At 42.9% G+C, this 18,762-nt stretch overlaps 1 protein-coding gene across 3 annotated transcripts; it reads right to left on the reverse strand.

Annotated features, from left to right (window-relative positions):
• Positions 1 to 6,707: 6,707 nt before the first annotated feature.
• On the reverse strand, positions 6,708 to 18,158 carry BIRC2 (baculoviral IAP repeat containing 2). Of its 3 annotated transcripts, none has more exons than XM_048938662.1 (9): positions 17,334 to 18,158; positions 14,096 to 16,094; positions 13,890 to 13,989; positions 12,677 to 12,755; positions 11,933 to 11,978; positions 10,863 to 11,105; positions 9,498 to 9,752; positions 9,342 to 9,383; positions 6,708 to 8,484 (listed from the first exon to the last, which is right to left on the reverse strand). In XM_048938662.1, the coding sequence occupies exons 2-9, from the start codon at positions 14,967 to 14,969 to the stop codon at positions 8,291 to 8,293; spliced, it is 1,833 nt and encodes a 610-aa protein (XP_048794619.1). In that variant the 5' UTR covers positions 14,970 to 16,094; positions 17,334 to 18,158; the 3' UTR covers positions 6,708 to 8,290. The 3 variants fall into 3 exon arrangements, with proteins under 3 accessions (XP_048794619.1, XP_048794607.1, XP_048794616.1); XM_048938650.1 differs by lacking the exon at positions 17,334 to 18,158 and adding an exon at positions 16,827 to 17,025; XM_048938659.1 differs by lacking the exon at positions 17,334 to 18,158 and adding an exon at positions 16,783 to 17,025.
• Positions 18,159 to 18,762: the final 604 nt, after the last annotated feature.

The raw sequence follows: 18,762 nt of genomic DNA on the forward strand, positions 1-18,762 counted from the left end.
GTTAATGTATCAATTTCAATTGGATTTTTATTTTATGAAATGCTCTTGTAAGTTCTTCAGCCATTTCTACAGTCACAGCAGTGGAAGAAGCGTTCACTCTGTATACTTTTCAACGACCACAACCACGACACTTCTGTCCAGCTCAGTTGTGTAGCATACTTACTTGCGGGTGCCATATTTTAGTTGTTCCTTAACTCAGCTAGGCTTTATTTATATGGTAAAGATTATTCAATACTGTTTGTAGTCCATGCATCCACCAGGACACTGAAGCTGTTTGGTTTTTAAGAGTGCTGGTGCCTGAGCAAATGCTGTTCATGTTTCTCCCTTTTTATTAGGAATCCCTCTGGTGACGTGTCACAGAACTGCATTTGCAGGGTGATGGTTTAAGACTGTCACCAGCAGTCAGATGATTTCACTTTTTCACACAACCCAGACATTCACTTTTAATTACTAAAATTCACATTTTATACTTCCACATTAAAAATGAATTCACTTACTCCCTAATGCAGTCTTGGGAAGTCATTCACTGACTGCAGAACAGAGCCACTTTTGGGCACAGATCCAGAATGTTACTTTTTTCCTTCCTAAGTAACAAAAATGAAATAATAATAGTAATAATAATAATTACTAATAATAATAATTAAGAAGTCTCAGGACTTTAACATTCCTCCTTCCTCCCACAGCTCTTTTTTATGCAGCACTCCCCTCCCCTGTACTTTGCTGTTAATTCATAGCCTTTTCAGTTTTACTTTTTGGAGCCCAATATCAATGGCTTCAAGGCAGTCCAGAAATGTTAGAATGCTATATTTGGTTTAAAAAAAAAAAAAAAAGTATTAAGCTGATCAAAGTAACATGATCTTGCTTTTGGTGATTTGTACATGATCCCTTTGTAAAGCAGGTTTCATACAGTTCCTTTTTGTTCAGAGACTTACAGCTCTTATGTACTCATGGCATTCTCTCTTTTTGCCCTGAAGATCATTCTTAATGTGCTTTACTGAAAAAGATACCAATAACAAAACAACAATTCCGTATAGATCAAATGTTGCCAAAAGCAAAACAAGTAGAATATCAACAGAGACTGAAAATCGCATAGGTAATGCAAGAGGTTAAGAATTTAGTTGTGATACAGAAGCAGATAGGAACCAAAGCAGGCCTCTGCAGAATATGAACTTGCTCTCTAGACTGCGCTTAGCTATTTAACTCTCATAGAGGTGGCAGTCTTAAAGGCAGAAAAGTTATGCAAATGTAGGTATTTGCATCTGAGTGTTCTCCCCAAGAGTACAGTTATGGAGACTGTTTATTCCTCATGTTGATCCTACAGTGCCCAGGCTGTACCTTGCATTAGAATTTAGTGTTTGCTTCACTGTAAAGCATGTTGAGGACTGGCACAATGATTATCCTTCAGTGTCAGGACATTGCTGTGCTTCAAAGTGCCAAATCCAGTAATGTAAATTGGAACTCAGAAACCACGGTGTTGCACCCAGCCAGCACGGAAGTGGAGGATGCTTCTAAACAGGGCTCATCACAAAAGAAAAGCAACAAGTGATTGTAAAAACGGGATGGCTTTCCATTGTCATTGTTGTGTATTTGACAATTTTCTAGGCTTCATTCCTCGCTGGCAACTGAAGCTGTCTTCCAGATCACAATGCTAACTAATATGCTGCTCTCCATAAGTATCCAGCATTTCATGTTTCTCTGTGGAAAGAGTCGAGCAGCAGTGCGGCAAGCTGGGTAGATTTGAGTGGAGGAGATGAAGATGTGACTAACGGAAGTCACATGAGTGCTGAAAGGTTTTTCTAAAAATAAGCAGCAGGCCAAAACTAAATGTGAAGGCCACTTATAATGCATGGCTTGTCACGCAAATGACTTCATACTGTGTTTAGCATATTTTGTGCTACTTTGACTTGTTCAAATGGAAAAAGTGACTCACTTTTTCTCTTTTGAAAATAGAACAGCAGGATCTGCTGTTTGAAGTTCTGCTTTTCTTGTCTACAGAACATAGACGATACTTCAGAGTCCTGACTTGATGGATCCTAAGCCATCAATGGGTCAGCAAGGGAGCTGGACTGGATTCTCAGTAGCTAAGTACTGGAGATTTTCTATTTCCTTAGGAGCAAGAGTAACCAACAGTGAGTAGTTAAAGCAGAGAGTACTTCTTTTTCAGAATATACCTCCTGCCTGAATTCATACACTGAGGTGGGTCACTTAGGACTAGCAAGAGAACTGAAGGTGCAGGTTTGGCACATCTGCTACACTAAGCATAATACTGTATGCCCTAGGCTCACTATGCAACAGTTGCCAGAACGCAGTGTTAAAGGCAGATGAACACTAATTCCACGTGGTTCTCCTCTTCTGATGTCCTTGTGAGGGTAGGCTGAAAGACTGCAAGAACTAAGTCTTGAGAAAGTCTCACTATGATGTTACTAAAGAACTGCTGATCGTCATAAAAAAGTGCAACATAAAGCTCTTTTCTAGACTGTGCTAATGTTGTTCCTTGATATTTCATGCATGGCCATCCATTTCAGCAGATGAGAGCAGTGCTCCATTACAACGTCTGTTGTCCATCTTGATCTTAGAATCATAGAACAGTTTGGGTTGGAGTGGACCTTATCACCCAGCTCCAACCCCTGCCATGCGCTGGTTGCCCCCACCAGCTCAGCTGCCCAGAACCCATCCAGCCTGGCCTTGAGCACCTCCAGGGATGGGGCACCACAGCAATCTGGGCAGCTGTGCCAGGACCTTGCTGCCTTCTGAGTAAACAATTACCACCTAACATCTAACCTAAACCTCACCTCTTTTAGTTTAAAGCCACCCTCTCCTGTCGCTATCAGGCTGCATAAAAAGTCTCCCTCCTGCTTATAAGCTCTCTTCGTGTACTGGAAGGCCACAGTGAGGTCTCCCTGTAGAGCACAAGTGGCAGGGCCAGCAGAGCTATACAGGAAGTGGGGCTGGAGGGACTTTGGGCTGAACTGTGGGAAGATCTGCACAACAGTTGTGGGACCGCAAAAATGACACAGCTCTTCAGCTTCCCCAGTAAAAGCTCTGGAAAAATGCTTTCAAAGAAGGAGATAAGTGCAGAATGAAGTAGGTTCACAAGTAAGAAATGACTGTTCCTCTCCAAACATTGCTGAACACTGTGCAGACTGCCTTCTGTATGGTTTAACATTTTCCTAGGGTTCTGTTTACAAAGTGCTGCAGACAGTTTTACACAGCTGTCTTGGAATAGCGCTGAGAGCATAACTGCAGTGGCACAGAATTACCAAGCAGGGCAACCACAACCAGAGCAGGGAGGGGCAGAAAGCTGTAACCTAGATTGGCCTTCCTGCCAAAACTGGGTCAAGGAACTTTACCCAGTGCTTTCTAAATTAAGTTCTCCCACTTCTCAGAATGCAGCTCTGCTGCCAGTGCTTCTGTGAGATGCCTGGGACTTTGAAAGCACTCAGCAGGCAGGGACAATTTTATATATATATATAAATATATATATATAAAATATATATATATATATATATATATATATATATATATATACTTGAAAGCAACATTTATGTGATTGCATCAGATAAATTATTGAATTGGTGATAAAGCTACAACAGTAGTGATATGTATTTATATCCAACATATACATGCTGGTTGTGAAAGGAGAGTGCAAAAATATCACTTATCAGATTTACTTGTAACCCATGAGAAAAGACACATCACTAAAACTGCTTTTAGCTGTCAAGGTGCTGGCCTTGATACTTCCTCCACCATCTAATCCAAATGGTTCTGAGCTTCTGATGAGTGAATAGTTTGATATATTGTTTTTAACATTTACATATATATAATATATATATAAATATATATATATATATATAATATATAATATATATATATTCATATATAAATATATAATAAATAATAATAAAATATATAATAAATAAAATATATATATAAAAAATATATATAATAAAATATATAATAAATAAAAAAAAATAAATTTCATATATATATATATATATATATATTAGGGGCCTGAGATACCCTCAGACACCAGAAATGCCATTCACACCTGCATGAAGCACCTGAATCACTTGTTGCTAAAGCCCCGTATGTGCTGACATCCGAACTGTATGTAGTGACTGATATTGAAAAACACTGGCCCCATACAGGTCTAAAGAAAAACACAGCACAGTAATGGTTTGCCTGCTCCTGTTTTGCCCTACTATCTTCTCCAGGTCCCTCTTCAAAAAGCAGGGCTTCCACACCAGCACTTCTTGTTAGCCCTGCTCCTGCTCCCCATGCAGACTCTACCTTCATCAGTATGAAGTACAGCTGGTTCCAGTATTGCTGCTTTCCAAGTTTGAACATCAACTTCCAAGACATACACCTTACGCCCTATCAAGTTGGGGTTTTTTTGTTTGTTTGTTTGGTTTTTTTTTAATCATCTTTAGCTTTGTAAGACAAAAGAGCCTTTAGGAAGTTCAAAAGCAGAAGGATGTTAATCAAAGCTGCTTAAAGTTATGTTCTATGTTTGAAATATTTGCATTTTATATTGCAAAATTAAAGGAATTACATATAATACCGTTGGACAAAAGTACAGCTAAAGAATCCTATGCACTGCAAGGTACGTATGTGAAAGTGGTGCTAGGTGTTGTACAGTATTAAAGCAGCACTGCATAAACTATGAAAGAATGGATGAAGTCAGCGTCACTGAGTTCACACTACAAACATGTAAAGATGAACCACTCCTCCCCAAGACTGCAAAGCAAGACTGCTTCAAGAACAGTACCTCCAGTATTACTTCTAAGGGACTATCTTGCTTAGAGATGCAGAGGAAAGACAAACAAGAACTAAAATGCATTTGCACAATTGCCTTCACTAAATCTGCAATACTACTGATGGAAACACCCAGAATCTGCTAACAAATCAGTCACGTAGAATCATAGCATCATTAAGGCTGGAGAAGACCTCTGAGATCATCCAGTCCAACTGTCTACCTACCATTAAGACTGCCCACTAAACCATGTCCTTCAGTACTACACCTACCCTTTCCTTAAAACCTTCAGTGACTCCATCACCTCCTTGGACAGCCTGTTCCAATACCTCACCACTCTCTCTGAGAAGAAATTTTTCCTAATATCCAACCTGAACCTCCCCTGGTGCAACTTGAGGCCATTCCCTCTCATCCTACTGCTCTTACCTTGGAAAAGAAGCTGAACCCTTCCCTCACCACTATGTAGGCAGTTGTAGAAAGCAATAAAGTCTCCGCTGAGCCTCCTCTTCTTTAAACTGAACAATCCCAGTTCCCTCAGCTGCTTTTCATAAGGCCTGTGATCCAAGACACTTCGCAGCTCTGCTGCCCTTCTCAGGGCACACTCCAGGGTCTCGATTTCTTTTTTGTATTGAGGCCCAAAACTGAACACAGTACTCGAGGTGTGGCCTCACCAGGTCTGAGCACAGAGGGTTGTCCCTGCTCCTGCTGGCTGCACTATTGCTGATACAAGCCAGGATGCCATTCCCTTCTTGGTCACCTGGGCACACTGCTGGCTCACATTCACAAAGCATCACCCAACTCCCAGATCCTTCTCTTTCACAGCGTCTTCCAGCCACTCTACCCCAAGCCCATAGCATTACCTGGGGTTGTTGTGGCCAAAGTGCAGGACCCAGCACTTGGACTTGTTCAACTTCATCCCAGTGGCCCCAGCCCATCAGTCCAGCCTGTCTCCAGGCACCCTCAGAAAGATGTGGCTGCAGTTCTGCTATAAATACAACATACAGCTCAGTCCATGCAGGAACTCAGCAGGCAGACTGCCAAGCCAGGAGACCCAGAGGTTTCCTTGAAAGACTCAGACAAGGGCGCTTTTGTTGATCTACTGTTCAGATGTACAACAGGAAAGATACATACAAACACCACCCATGTCACATCTTCATGCATGAATGGCAATCTGCTAGAAACAAGCATTTCCCTGCATAATGCAGGTCTTGCTCTGAACAGTAAGCAGCCATTTCACTGTCACCAAATCACATAACCAGACACAAGCTGTACAGCTTCTGCCACCTTCATGTCTGTGGAGTGCTTTTTACAAAAGATGTGTACACATAAGATCTATAGGTGAAGCGATGGGAGTCAGTTACACATCTACACCTTGCCACCATCCTGGAACTTGAGAAACAGCATTTTCATATCACACTAGAACAAAAGACACTTAAATATTGTTATACACAGGTGTGAAGATTGAGAAGCCTACAAACACTTCAACATTACCATGGAACTCGGAAAGATGAGGTCTGACAAATCGGCAACACTGCAGGATTTGATAGCTGCCCCAGCATATTCTTCCCCTAAAATCTGATGTTAAGGCCTTGAAAAATATCCATGAATACTTTCTCCCCCATAGAGGTGAGTTATCTCCCCAGCGCAGGGAGATAGAGCAGAAAAAGGTAAAGAGCCAATAGTTAAAGCAGTCACGGGATTACCAGCTCACAAAACAATCCCAAGGCTTCCAAGGAGGCTGGGAGATCTTACTATTAAATTGCACAGTCACTGTAAACTTTTAAATACAGCATTTACATTTTAATTTTTCAACATTAAGGTTAGACTGCTACACAGCTACCCTTCATTTAATCTCCAGGTCTTTAAAACCATTCCTGGTCACAGTTTCTATTCTTTGAAAAAAAAAAAAAAAAAAAAAAAAAAAAAAAAAAAATCGAGACAGAAGGAAGTACCAGATGCTGCTTTATTTAACTAATAATAATAATGTCAGAAGTGTGAATCCCCTACTTTGGGGGAGTGAAACACCAAAGACCGCAGAACTGAAAAAACTTCTGATGGAGAAGTTTAGTGACTGCAGCCTACAGAGAAAAGCCAACAATGAGAACAGAATAAACGAGCACTCATTTGCTAAGTAAAAATATTTTTAATTCTTTCTTCATATAAACTGTTATTAATATACATTACACAAATATCTAAACACAATCAAAAACTTTAGAAAGTCTTGCTTTTCCTGCAACAGTTAGCCTATTTTCTCCCCCTGGTCTACAAGAAAACCAAACCAGAAGAACAGTAGCTGAAATTCACTATCAAAGAACATCCCTCTGAATTGTTTCCTCACATCCTGTACTGACCTTACATAGGAAGATGCTGGAGGCAGAGGGTGCTTACAAAGATGGCCTCTGTGAGAAGAGACCATAGGCTGACAGACTTAACCAGTTCCAACAGGGACTCACGGCTGGCAAAAAACAATCCAGTGAGCAATGCTGGTTACATTCGATAGCAGATTTAAGAAAGAGTAAACACCTCTAGACAAGCAGCTGGGAGAGACAAGGGAGAAAAAAAAAAAGAGTGAAACAGCCCTGCAGCCACCAAGGTCAATGCAGGAGGAGGGCAAGAGCAGCTCCTGGCACCAGAGCAGACTGCCTTGACCATGGTGGATCAGGCTGTCCCCCAGTAGCCCATAGAGGATCACAGCAGAGCAGATATCCACCTGCTGGCAGAGCATCCTCTGTGAGGTGTAGGTTGGATATGAAGCTCCTGCAGAAGCAGGCTCCTACTAGAAACTGTGGCTCTGGAGAGCAACCCCCATAGACAGGCTTTCTGGCAGGGACTGCACACATGGGGCAGACCCACACCAGAGTAGTCTGTTCTGTAAGAGCAGTTCTATACTTGAGTCTTCAGAAGCAGCAGGCATGAATAAAAGCCACATTCTGGGCAGGGAGGAGGCAGAAGAGTTAGGAATAAAGCTGAGCCTAAGAAGGCAGCAGAGGTGGGGAGGAAGGTGGTCTGTTCTAGTAATAGTAGGACAGCGAGAACTAACTATCAGTAAATTAAATTCACATTCACCCCATCACTCTGCCTATGACAGAGATTCTTGAGCCATCTCCCACTCATTATCTTGACCCATGTACTTTTCTATCCTATCTTCTTGCCCCACCTTGTTAAGGAATGAGAGAACAAAGTTAGCCCACCACACATCAAGGAATAAATGCATGATGAAGACTTATGCAAAGCTCCATTTGAGAAACTTGACCAGAGGGGTTTTATTATTCAGATAACAGCATACTAATGGAACTACTTTCCTTAGAAAGGAAACATCATCTTAGTACTGAGTTAGTGTTATAAATAGGAATTTTCTTTGGCAAGCAAGACCCAAAATATTCATTATGTTGATACGCTCCACTGTTACACAAACTGTGTTAGATAACTGATTAATCATCTTCTGTAACACAGTTTTCCCATTCTGGAGACATTGCTGGTTTAAGCATGAATGTTTCAGTCATCTGTTGGGCAGAGATATTCTGCAAGTTCCCCTCCTTACGAAAGAAATGTACGAACTGTACCCTTTATTGTCCCCCTGCAAATAGGGCATTTTCTAAGGGATGGTGCACATTCTTTGCATACCACTAAGTGCCCACACGGAATAAAAACAATAGAAACTTCTTTGTCCATGCAAACTTTACATGTTCTTTCCTCTTGCAATCTCCTCAGCTGTTCTTCCATAGGTAAACCTGGGGGAAAAAAAAAAAAGGAAAAAAAAAAAAAGAACTGTTAAAAAGCCTGAGTAGAAATGCATTCTGCTTAGAAAGTAGGGGAATAAAGAGTGAAATGGAATGTGACTATCTGTATTCATTAAATATACAAGGCAAACATACTTGTGTACAGAAGCACATCTCAGCTCAGAAACTGGTGTGCAAAGAACCAGCTAGTCTGTACTTTCCATTTCTGTAATACAACAAACAGCTCAGGGATTGCCACCAGCTCCAGCCCTTGAGCCTTCTGTTCATATTTTAGCATATGCTGTACTCTTCATGTTTAGATATTAGAGACACAGTGTACACTGACTGGTGGAAGTGAACTACATTCAGGCTTGAATACTTTAATGCAGTCTATTAACATATTAAATTTCACAAACATCTGAACTATGGGAGTAAGAACTAGAGCAAACTAACTCATGTTTGATTAATTCTTCTATCCAGCTGTTGGCCAAACTAGATCTTAGGACAGCTATAAGCCACTTTGAACAAGTGGCAATCATGATATCTGCTGTGAAATGCTAACCTACTATTCACTGCCCAACTTCAACCACGTGCCTGAATGAGACTTCGTACCAGGCTCAAGTCCAGCATGTGCCTGAATTCTTAAGCTCTAGAAAGCTCTACCTAGTGCAAAAGTACCTGTGTAAAGCACAATGTTAAGGCAGACAGATGAGCTTACACTTAACTTTCACATAAACATATCTTACTAAAGCAAATCAGGGAGAGCGTACAGAAAAAAACCCATTTCTTAAACAAAGTTCTTCTCTTTTGAGGATGTTAACTATGTGTCCCACAATACCCTCAAATTAAGAAAGCAGAATTTAAGATACCTGATACATCTTCTGTAGGAACGTACTTTATGCTCTTCTCCACTGAAATAAGAGGAAAACATTCAAGTTATTTCTCTATATTCCAACAGCATGTGATTTTTATACAGCTTTAATTAGCCTCTGATAAACTGACAACTGTTAAGAAAAATGACATACCAAATAAGTCTTTGTAAAGTACGGGGTCACAATCTTTCAGGCAGTTTCTGAATATGCTGGCTGCTGCATTGCCTTTCACTAGAACCATATCGATCAGTTCCCTTGCTTGCAATGGTGTCTGAGTCTTTTGCTTAATGACGTCGTGCTCAAGTTCTGTTATCACTTTAGCTGAAAGTAAACTGCCAAGGATTGGAAGTACAGAGGTCAAGCGCTGGAATAAAGCCATCCGATTCTTCCGGATTAGGGACAAATCATCTGGAATACAGAACAGATTACATGTTTGCTAGGCATACAGTATTCCAAGGTGCATTTGTTCAACTCTTCAAAACATTCACTTACCAAAGATCATCAAAAAAAGACCTCAAAATTTTAGCAGTGTTCACACACACAGTAGGTTTAAAGAAAGCCAAAAAAAGTGTTGAAGCTTTTTCTACTAAGGAAACTTCCTGCTCCCACCGCTGGATGAAAGCATTCCAGGGTATCCTACCTAATTTCACACTAGCAAGAATCATCTTCTGCATAACACCAGTGCTGAGAACTGATAGGCTGACATGCAGATGGGATCAATCTTTAAGAGTTACCCAACAGAATTATGTGCAGGAAAATAAGAAGCATAGCACAACTAGACTTGAGAATTTTGTTTTATAATTAGTCTATCACATACAATTAATAAAAAAACCATGTCATTCCCATAATGATTCAGTGGTTGAAGCCATCTCCACTTCTGTGACAGAGTATGCAAGCAGGCAAGAAGCCAATTCAACTTCGAATTGAGAGATTCAGTTTACTGCTTCACAGACTCTAGAATTGCAGGTTTTTGCTTCAAAAAATTACACAGTCTAGAAACAGCAGCAAATGTCAAAGGTGCATCACATAAGCATTGTTAACAGCTGACATACACGGTTGAGTCAGACACAGAGTCTGACAAAAAAGCCTTGACCTCTGACAATCCTACAGGATTTAAATTACTAAGAGTTTACGTCCTCTTCTAAGAGGTTGCTATGTTGATTCACTAACAAAAAGCAGACAAATTTGGAAGGAGACCAAGGAAAAAAAGTCTTGAAGGATTTTGCTTAAATTTGATTGATAGCAATATAAGAGCACAAATTTATTAAAATATGACTCTGCTTCTATTGAGTTTAGAACTGCCTTATTCTCTCCGAGTACCTGTACAAACCATGCTCCTGGAAGGGAAAGAACTGAGACTGCTAGTTCTATACAGACAACCAAACAATACTTTTACAGAAGTTGATTCTAACTGCAAGTTAAATTACTTTGTGAATAAAAAACAACCAGAAAAGTCAGGCCAGAAAGCTGAACAATGCAAACACCTCATGCTTTCGTTTCTATTGACTCTTTGCATACCTGATGCCACTTCTTCAAACTGTCTCTCTTTTTCTTCCTCCCTCTTCTCATCTTCAGCAGTGAGCAGATCAGACACAAGATCATTAACAGTCTTGTAGTTTTCTTCAGTGGCCAGGATTTTACTTTGCACTGTTTGCTTTACCAGACGCCTACTGAATCCCATCTCCAAGGCAGCTTTAACTACAGGAGTATTCATCATGATTGCATCTTCTGAAGGACTCTCTCCAGGTTCAAAATGAATAACTAATTGAACAGAAGAAGTCATTGTTTATCAAAAAGAACAGAATACTCCTACAAGTCATCAACATTACCTACATGCAAAACCTAAATACTATAAAAGCTAATACCTTCAGTGGTTAGGCTTTTTCAAAGGCATTTTAGCTATTAGTTTTAAGAACTAAAACAAGTTATTTAGATTCAGTTGTACTGAATCCGTCATCGACTCTGATCCACATCAAGTCTTCACTTAATTATCTAAGATAGCTCAGAGAAAGCACACAGAATCCCACTGTGACTTGGGATTTTTTTGTGTGAATGTTGGTTTGCAGGGCTTTTTATGCTTAGTTATTTCTAACTTCAGCCTTGAGAAGCTAGAAACTCTGACTTCAGAGACCAATTCCTTGTGGTATATGCTATTTCAGCTCTCAACAAATACTTTCTATTCAACTTCCTGAGCACCAGGCACGTGGGACTGAGTCTTTGTCCTTAACCAGCAGGAACTACAGCATTATCTCCTACTCAGCATAACTGGAGTTCTGCTCACAATGGAACTTAAAGGCTTCACTTTATCAGTTTGTCCTACCCTTTCCCTGATCACTGCTGCCCAGTTCCCTTTCTAACCAGCTACATGCCTAAAAATGGAATTGCACAACCTCATGACATCCTCAAGCAACTGCTCCGCCAAGTTCCAATCTCTAGAAGTAGCTTCTCTGAAGTCGTGTAGACAACTGTAACACTGCTGTTCCCAAGCAAATCTAAGAACTACTGAACAAATTAGTTTCAGAGATCCAGTCATTAAGAGCACAGAGTGCTGAGGAACTCTGACAATGTGCTTTGCATGTTATACATACTTGGATCCATGTTTTCATCTACAGGTGTATCAGAAGTTGACAGGAGCTGTGGAACACAATGAAATTATATTACTATCCAAGCATTGCTTTTCCCTCTATGTACCACACCAGCACAGTAGTCTCTCAGTCATGCTAAGCTTTCTAACTGAATGGTACCCCCTTACGGATTTGACACGTGGTTACATAAGCCTGAGTTTATAGATAACCAATACAAAGTTAGTGCTGACCACTTCTGTGAAGAGCTCACCTTATTCTTATCAGAAAATCTGTAGACAAAAGTAACTCGTGTGTGAGGAGCAGACAATTAGAATTGCCTGTGTCCAGTTCCTCAAACAGCAGCTGCTGATTTGCATTATTCACCAGAACTTGCATAATCAGAACTTCCTTCTCCTGACACTGAGGTTCAAAGGATCTAATTGCCTCCTAACGAGTAACAAAGGATTGTCTGTAAATGACTGAGTGTTGTAACCCTGGAATTACTACGATAACATTATACCGCCTCCTTTTTAATTTCCCGTGACACTCCTTTGTAAGTAACCCTGTACAGGGTAAGCTCTAATCATTCAGTCCCATTACCCATGGCTCAGCACTAATTTTGTTGTTTTGTACTCATAAAGAGCATTTACCATGTTGTAAACCTAATAGAAATATATCTAGAAGGCAGAAGGAGGTACTGGACCCTCCAGAAGAGCACAGCACTATTCAGCGAGGGAAAAAGCGAAGTTACAGAACTGTAAGGTTTACCTGTTCAAGAAGATGAGGAAACCTGGCCTGAACTTGACTTACAAACTCTCCTCCTTTCACACGGAGCAGATACTCACACCTGAAACATTGGCAAAGACATAATTTATTACATTTCCTATTTCGCAATGGAAACAACCGAAAAATAAAAATGCAGAAGAACGAAACCACCTACAACAGCACAGCATAAATTAAATGCATGTTTCTCTTCCTTTTCATTGGGTGAAGAGTTCTCTAAACTGTAAGCTTGATATAGTATGGTATCTGGTCACACTTTGATAAAGCTTTTCCATTATGTTCAGCAGCCAGTAGGATTAGGCATATAAATGCAGCAGCTCTACATGCGCTACTACTTTTAGTCAAAATGGCACTTCACGAGGTATGACAGCACATCGGTTCCATTACAAATGCAGTGATAAACTGTTTCTAACCACATCTCATGGTTTTTATCTCCTACTCACATCATTCAGAAATTCAGAGAACTCAACTCCGCTATCAAAGCCAGATCTGCTTCAAGAATTCAGAGTCTCATCTCTTAAATACAGAAACAGAAGGCATCACTTTATACATGCATCCTGCAGTACAACAGGAGCAGGTAAATTGGCTATGAAAGATTAGCTGGAGATCTACAATGCAAGAAAGCTATTTCTGTCATTAATGGAGATAGAGATTTTCCACAGGTATAGGCAGCAACTGAGTATGCAACTACTTCTTAATTACAGGGAATGTATTCAGAAGTTATTTTTACCATTTTTCACAGCCACTGAAATCTTCACAGTCCTTTCTATACCTAGGAGACTAAACTACTTGCTGAAAGGCAGGTTCAAGAGCATTCACGACACTCACAGAACCAGACCAAAGTTGAAGGTCCTCTCCACCTCACTTCTCAGCAGCTCTTTTCCTCAGCCTGCTTTCTGACTGCTTCCCTTACCTAAGGTGTTCTCATTAACAATGCAGTATCACTTGCTAACAGTGATTTGGGGATGCATACAGTTTTCAGTCATTAAGTGGAAAGCATTAAATACCATGCTTCATGAAGTAAAGATTCAAACCCACGTTAGCACATCAAGAGTTTCTGCATGAAATATAACGAAATGATAATCTGTACACCATATGGTAAAAATAAATACATTTGGTGCCATACATAACTGCCAGAATTAAAACTACTTTAACAGTAAGGACGTGAACCAATTGTGATAAAGAATTTGCAAGTTACCTTGGAAACCACTTTGCATGCTCAATCCATGGATCATCTCCAGATTCCCAGCACCTTAACCCACCATCACAGCAAAAACACTTGACATCATCGTTGCGGCCTTTAAAACACAAGGTGAAATATCTAGCAACCATTTACACAACTTACATTAAAGTAAATGTTGATGCAGCAATACGAATGACATCAGAGACGTCAGGTTTTCTTACCTACATAGTAAAAACCAGCATCCGCAAGCTGTTCAGGCTGAACTGGAATCCGAGTTGGCCAATTAATGAATGTTTTAACACGGGCTTCATGGGTTTGCATGGTCACATTGGAAACGTTGAAACTTGGTTGGTCTCGCATGAGGTTTTCCACAAAGGGGCAGTTAGGAAAGTGCCTCTGATGCTCTGACATGGCATTATCTTTTGGCTCCCAGTTACTCAACTGACCACCACAGGTGAAACAAGCAACTTTGTCTGCTGTCCCCAGGTAATAAAGACCAGCTTTCGCCAGATCGGTGGGCGAGAGAAACATCAGGGGCCACGTATGGAAAGTGCGCAGCCTAGCTTCTTCTGTACTCATGGAAGGGTTGTGAAGCTTAGATCTTAAGTGCGAGAGGTCTTCGGCAGCCCTAGTAGTTATTGGGTCTTGAGGAAAACTGGAAAAAGAGCCACTGAAATAGCCAACTTGTTCAAAGCTTGGAGAAAGTGTCATGGAACATAGAGATGGTGAGAGATTGCTTGTGACCAGAGGAGAAAAGGCAGAATGAGTGGACAGTCCAAGGTTGTTAAATGATAGCATGTTTTGAACAAAACTGCAGCTAGGATACCCCTGTTTATGCTTCTCCATAGCATTATCTCCTGGCTGCCAGTTGTCCAGCACTAAGCCACAACTGAAGCATTTAACTTTATCTTGGACACCAGTGTAATAAAACCCAGCCCGGGCCAGCCTTCGTTCTGACACCGGCACATTAACAGGAAAAGTAGAAAACGTTGACATTCTGTAGAGCTCACAAGACAAGTCGTACTTCAGTTCTCCAGACTGAGCATTTTGCTTCATCACGCTTGCCAACAAAGGGCTACTATCCATTATGCTCATAATGAACTGTTGTTGGAAAAAATGGGACAAGTCTTCCTCTGGGAGGTAGTTGTGTGCACTAAAGGCAATTCCGAATAACCCTTGCCTATATAAATTAAGAACCTGGAAATGAAATATTTACGTGCAACTTTGAATGCACTGTATGAACAGAATCAGACACGTGACTATCAGACTTAAAACATTTGTACTTGAGTCTGCACAACTGCTTCCTGTGCAAAAGCTGATCCATCCCACTGACAAATACAGGTATGTCAGAGGACTTTCCCTCACGCTACACAGTAACATCATGTGCTTTCCCTTTGCTGTGGAGAGCAGTACTGATCAGTCAGGCAGGTGGGGTTAGGGCCCTTAGGGGAAAGCCTCAAATGGGTTTATCAAAATCCTTCCGTTAATAAAGAAACTAAAACGGTGGGTGAAGGACACGTTGCATTTCCCAGTTTAAAATACTGCCAAGTGATTTAAAAACTATTTCACCCTATGCAGCTGAGCAATGATACAAACAAAATTTCAGTTTATGAATCTCATTAGGAATCTCAAAAGAGCCCCTGAACTGATGTAACTGAATTGATCTAGTCTATTTCCAACTGCTGAACTGCCAAAAATAGCCTTGACACATGAATATTGTTGTAAGAACCGCTAAGATTTCAGAAGTCAGTTTACACTCCACTTCACTTATATTAAGCTCAGCTATGAGATGTAATAAATCCTATACACTGCCTGTGACAAGGATGAGTTATCTTAACTAACAAGCCTGGAACAGCCCCAGGCTCTTCTATCTATAGCAGCACAGAATGAACAGCACAGTGTTTCAGTTTTAACCTGGTGCCTTAGTTACAAGTATGCAGTTATCACCTTTAACATAAATAAACTGCTTTGCATTGGGACATAACACCTCATAGTGATAAATTAAGGTTTTTCTGTATGCCATGTTCATAAAGCAAACAGAACCCTTGGGTAAAAGGAGAAAACAGCCTTAGTTTCTTTATTTGTGCACAGAACTACCTCCCAGAGTCCAGACTTAAGTCCCGTTTGAGGTGCCTACGCCTCCATGCTGGTACTGACTGATCACAAAGAAAAACTGTGAATGTCTGTAATTTCAATCAGCGCTTTTGTGTGGAACGAAACCTGTGATGGAAAAAAGAGAGGAGCGTTTCAAAATACACGAAACGACGAGCGTGCAATAGCGAGATAAGCAGAAGCTACAAATAGAAGCGCTAAAAGTGCAAAGCAAGCTTCTCTGAAACGGCAGCTCGCTCCCTTCAGGAAACGCGCCGTGGCACGGCCGGCTCTCGCCCGGTTCCCGTCACACGCGCAGGAGCTCCGTGCGCGCACAGCGCTGCGGCGGATGGAGCCGGCAGCCCGGCTCCCGCTGCAAAACTGCGCGAACATCGCGTACTGAGGAAGGCACGGCCGTTCAGATGGCCTTAAGCCTAAAGGACCTCAGGCAACGGGGATTCAATTTTATTACACCGCCAGGTTAAAGCCACCAGAGCCCTCGTTTAGTTAAGCGCGACAAGCTCCGCAGAAAAGCGTTGAAAGGACGGACGCGTCACGCCGACACAGCCCCGAAAAACCCCTCCGGAAGCGGTGGGCCGCTTCCCCGCCGCCTCCGTTCTGCGTGCGGCCTCGGCTCGCTGCCGAGCCCCGATGACAGCGAGCCGCCAAGCGCGGCGGAGCTCGGTCGCTCTCCCGCCTGCCTAAAGCCGGCTGCAGCGGCAGGAGCGGCGCAGTCCGCGCGGCCCCGACAGCCGCCCCGCGGCCCCACGCTCCCGCCGCGCCGCGCCGCCCCGCTCGCCCCCGGCCCTACCCTTACCCCCACGCCGACGCCGCGGCCCCGCCGGGTCCCCCCCGACTCACAGCTTTCCCCCGCGGCTTCCGCCGGCTGCTTCCAGCAGACGGGCCGGCCGCTCTCTATATGCACCGAGGAGCGGCCCCCGGCCCGGGGAACTCCGAGGGAGCGTCAGGGCCGGGAAGCCGCCGGAAAGCCCCAGCGGCGCGCATGCGCCGCACAACGAAGGGGCGGTGACTCTGTCCTGTCCCGGCCGTGGCGGCGGCTTATGGCTTCGATGCTCCGCCCCACCTCGAGCCTCGGCCGCTTTCCCCCTCGCCCACCTCGCCCCCCTCGCCGTCCGGACCCCCTCAGAAGCCGCTGCGTCCCCGCTGGCCGTTTGCTGAGCGGGGAGCGGTGCCGCGCGGCGCTGGGCGGGACGCCGGGTGCTTTCCTGGCGGTGCGGGGTTCCCCCGCACTCGACGTTCTTCCCCTGCGAGGCGGGCGGGGGTTTCCAGGCCGTGCCCCGGGCTGTGCCGCGTGCTGCGCGCTCGGCACGCGGAGTTCTCCTCAGGGGGCTGCCGGTGCCTTCCTACCTTGAACTTTTGAACTTTTTGTTAACCTTTTCTTCGCAGCGTTGCCTGATACGTGCTGCTGTGGGAGAGGTTGAGTGGTGTCCGCTTGCGCTTCGGTCTCTGAAAGTCACGGGGGAACAACGGGAGGAAGGCAAAACCGAGTGCAAATTTCCACCAACGTGTGTCAGCGCATACAGAAAGCTGAAAACTTCCGCAGCGGGTGCTGCCAGATCGTGGTATGACATTTCCTCTGGAGAAACAGCAAGCAGAAGATGAGAAAGCCCCGCTTGGTGTGTGTGGTGTCAGAATGATGGCAGGGCGTTCGCACCGCTGGGAGCTGCAGCGTAGAAACGCAGCAGGCGTTGCTGAAGGGTTCGTTATGACTCTGCCGGTAACCTCTTGTGGCTGTTCCAGTAAGGTGGATTTGTGGACGATTCATCTCTCTTCTAAAATGGGTTCGAATTTTCTGTCACGTGTGATGACATTGATAATATGTCAGCGTGATGACATTGATAATATGTCAGATTTCGAACGTGTATAGCTGCAGTCAGGTAGTGCTAAAGCACCATGACATTTCACTTAACTCCAGACGTAGAAAAGCTTCTCATTTCACCAGTTAATTCAGAAAAAGCTTTTTTAAAGTAAATTTATCAGATCTCCGAGGTGTCACCTTAAGGAAGCTCCTGACATTCAGAAGACAACACTGATGCTGGAAAAATGGAGATAACTCCAGAAGTGCCATATTTGAAGGAGGATCAGGTGTGGGATTTCACGTCTGTTGGACACAGGGAATTCAGTATCACATAAGGAACTGAGCTCTGTATGTGCACGTATGGTTTAAATTCTGCTTTCCTATGAAAAAGATGGTGATGTTCCTATACTTCAGGCAGGCATTCCCAAATGAAGTTATACTGAATTCATTTCTGTCCATTCCAGGAGGCTTCTTGACTTTTAACCAAACATTCTCCAAAAGTCAGTGTTCCTCTTTAACTCCATCCTGCAGCTTCCTGCCTGTGCCATCCCAGCCACATCCCTGCCCTTTGCTCCTCCATACCCTTTGGCTTCCTCCGGATTCTGCAATAGAAACTGCCCTTTCCTCCCCTCCCAGGCTCCAGGCAAGCAGTTTCAGGCTCTGCCTTTCTGCTAGGCAAGCATCATGTTGCATTAAGGAAGAAGAGAGGGGGAGGAATGGAAAAGCAGGCTAAAACACATATAATAGCAGAAATAGTGTAGCTGGCCTGAGCTGCCAGCCTTCTTTTGCTTGCTCTGACTCTTGAGAATAGTAGCAGCTCCCCTAGTTCTCCTTTCCCAGCATTTCCTTTGCAATTACAAGGAAAAGAGACGAGGGAGCTTTTCCTGCCTTCTTAGTGATGGATGGTCCTTTCTTCAAAGGACATGAGCTCAGAGATAACTAAAGGTTTATTTTTAGGACTGAAATTCATGAGGTGTG

This window comes from Lagopus muta, chromosome 1, assembly GCF_023343835.1.
Source record: "Lagopus muta isolate bLagMut1 chromosome 1, bLagMut1 primary, whole genome shotgun sequence".
Lineage (NCBI taxonomy): Eukaryota > Metazoa > Chordata > Aves > Galliformes > Phasianidae > Lagopus > Lagopus muta.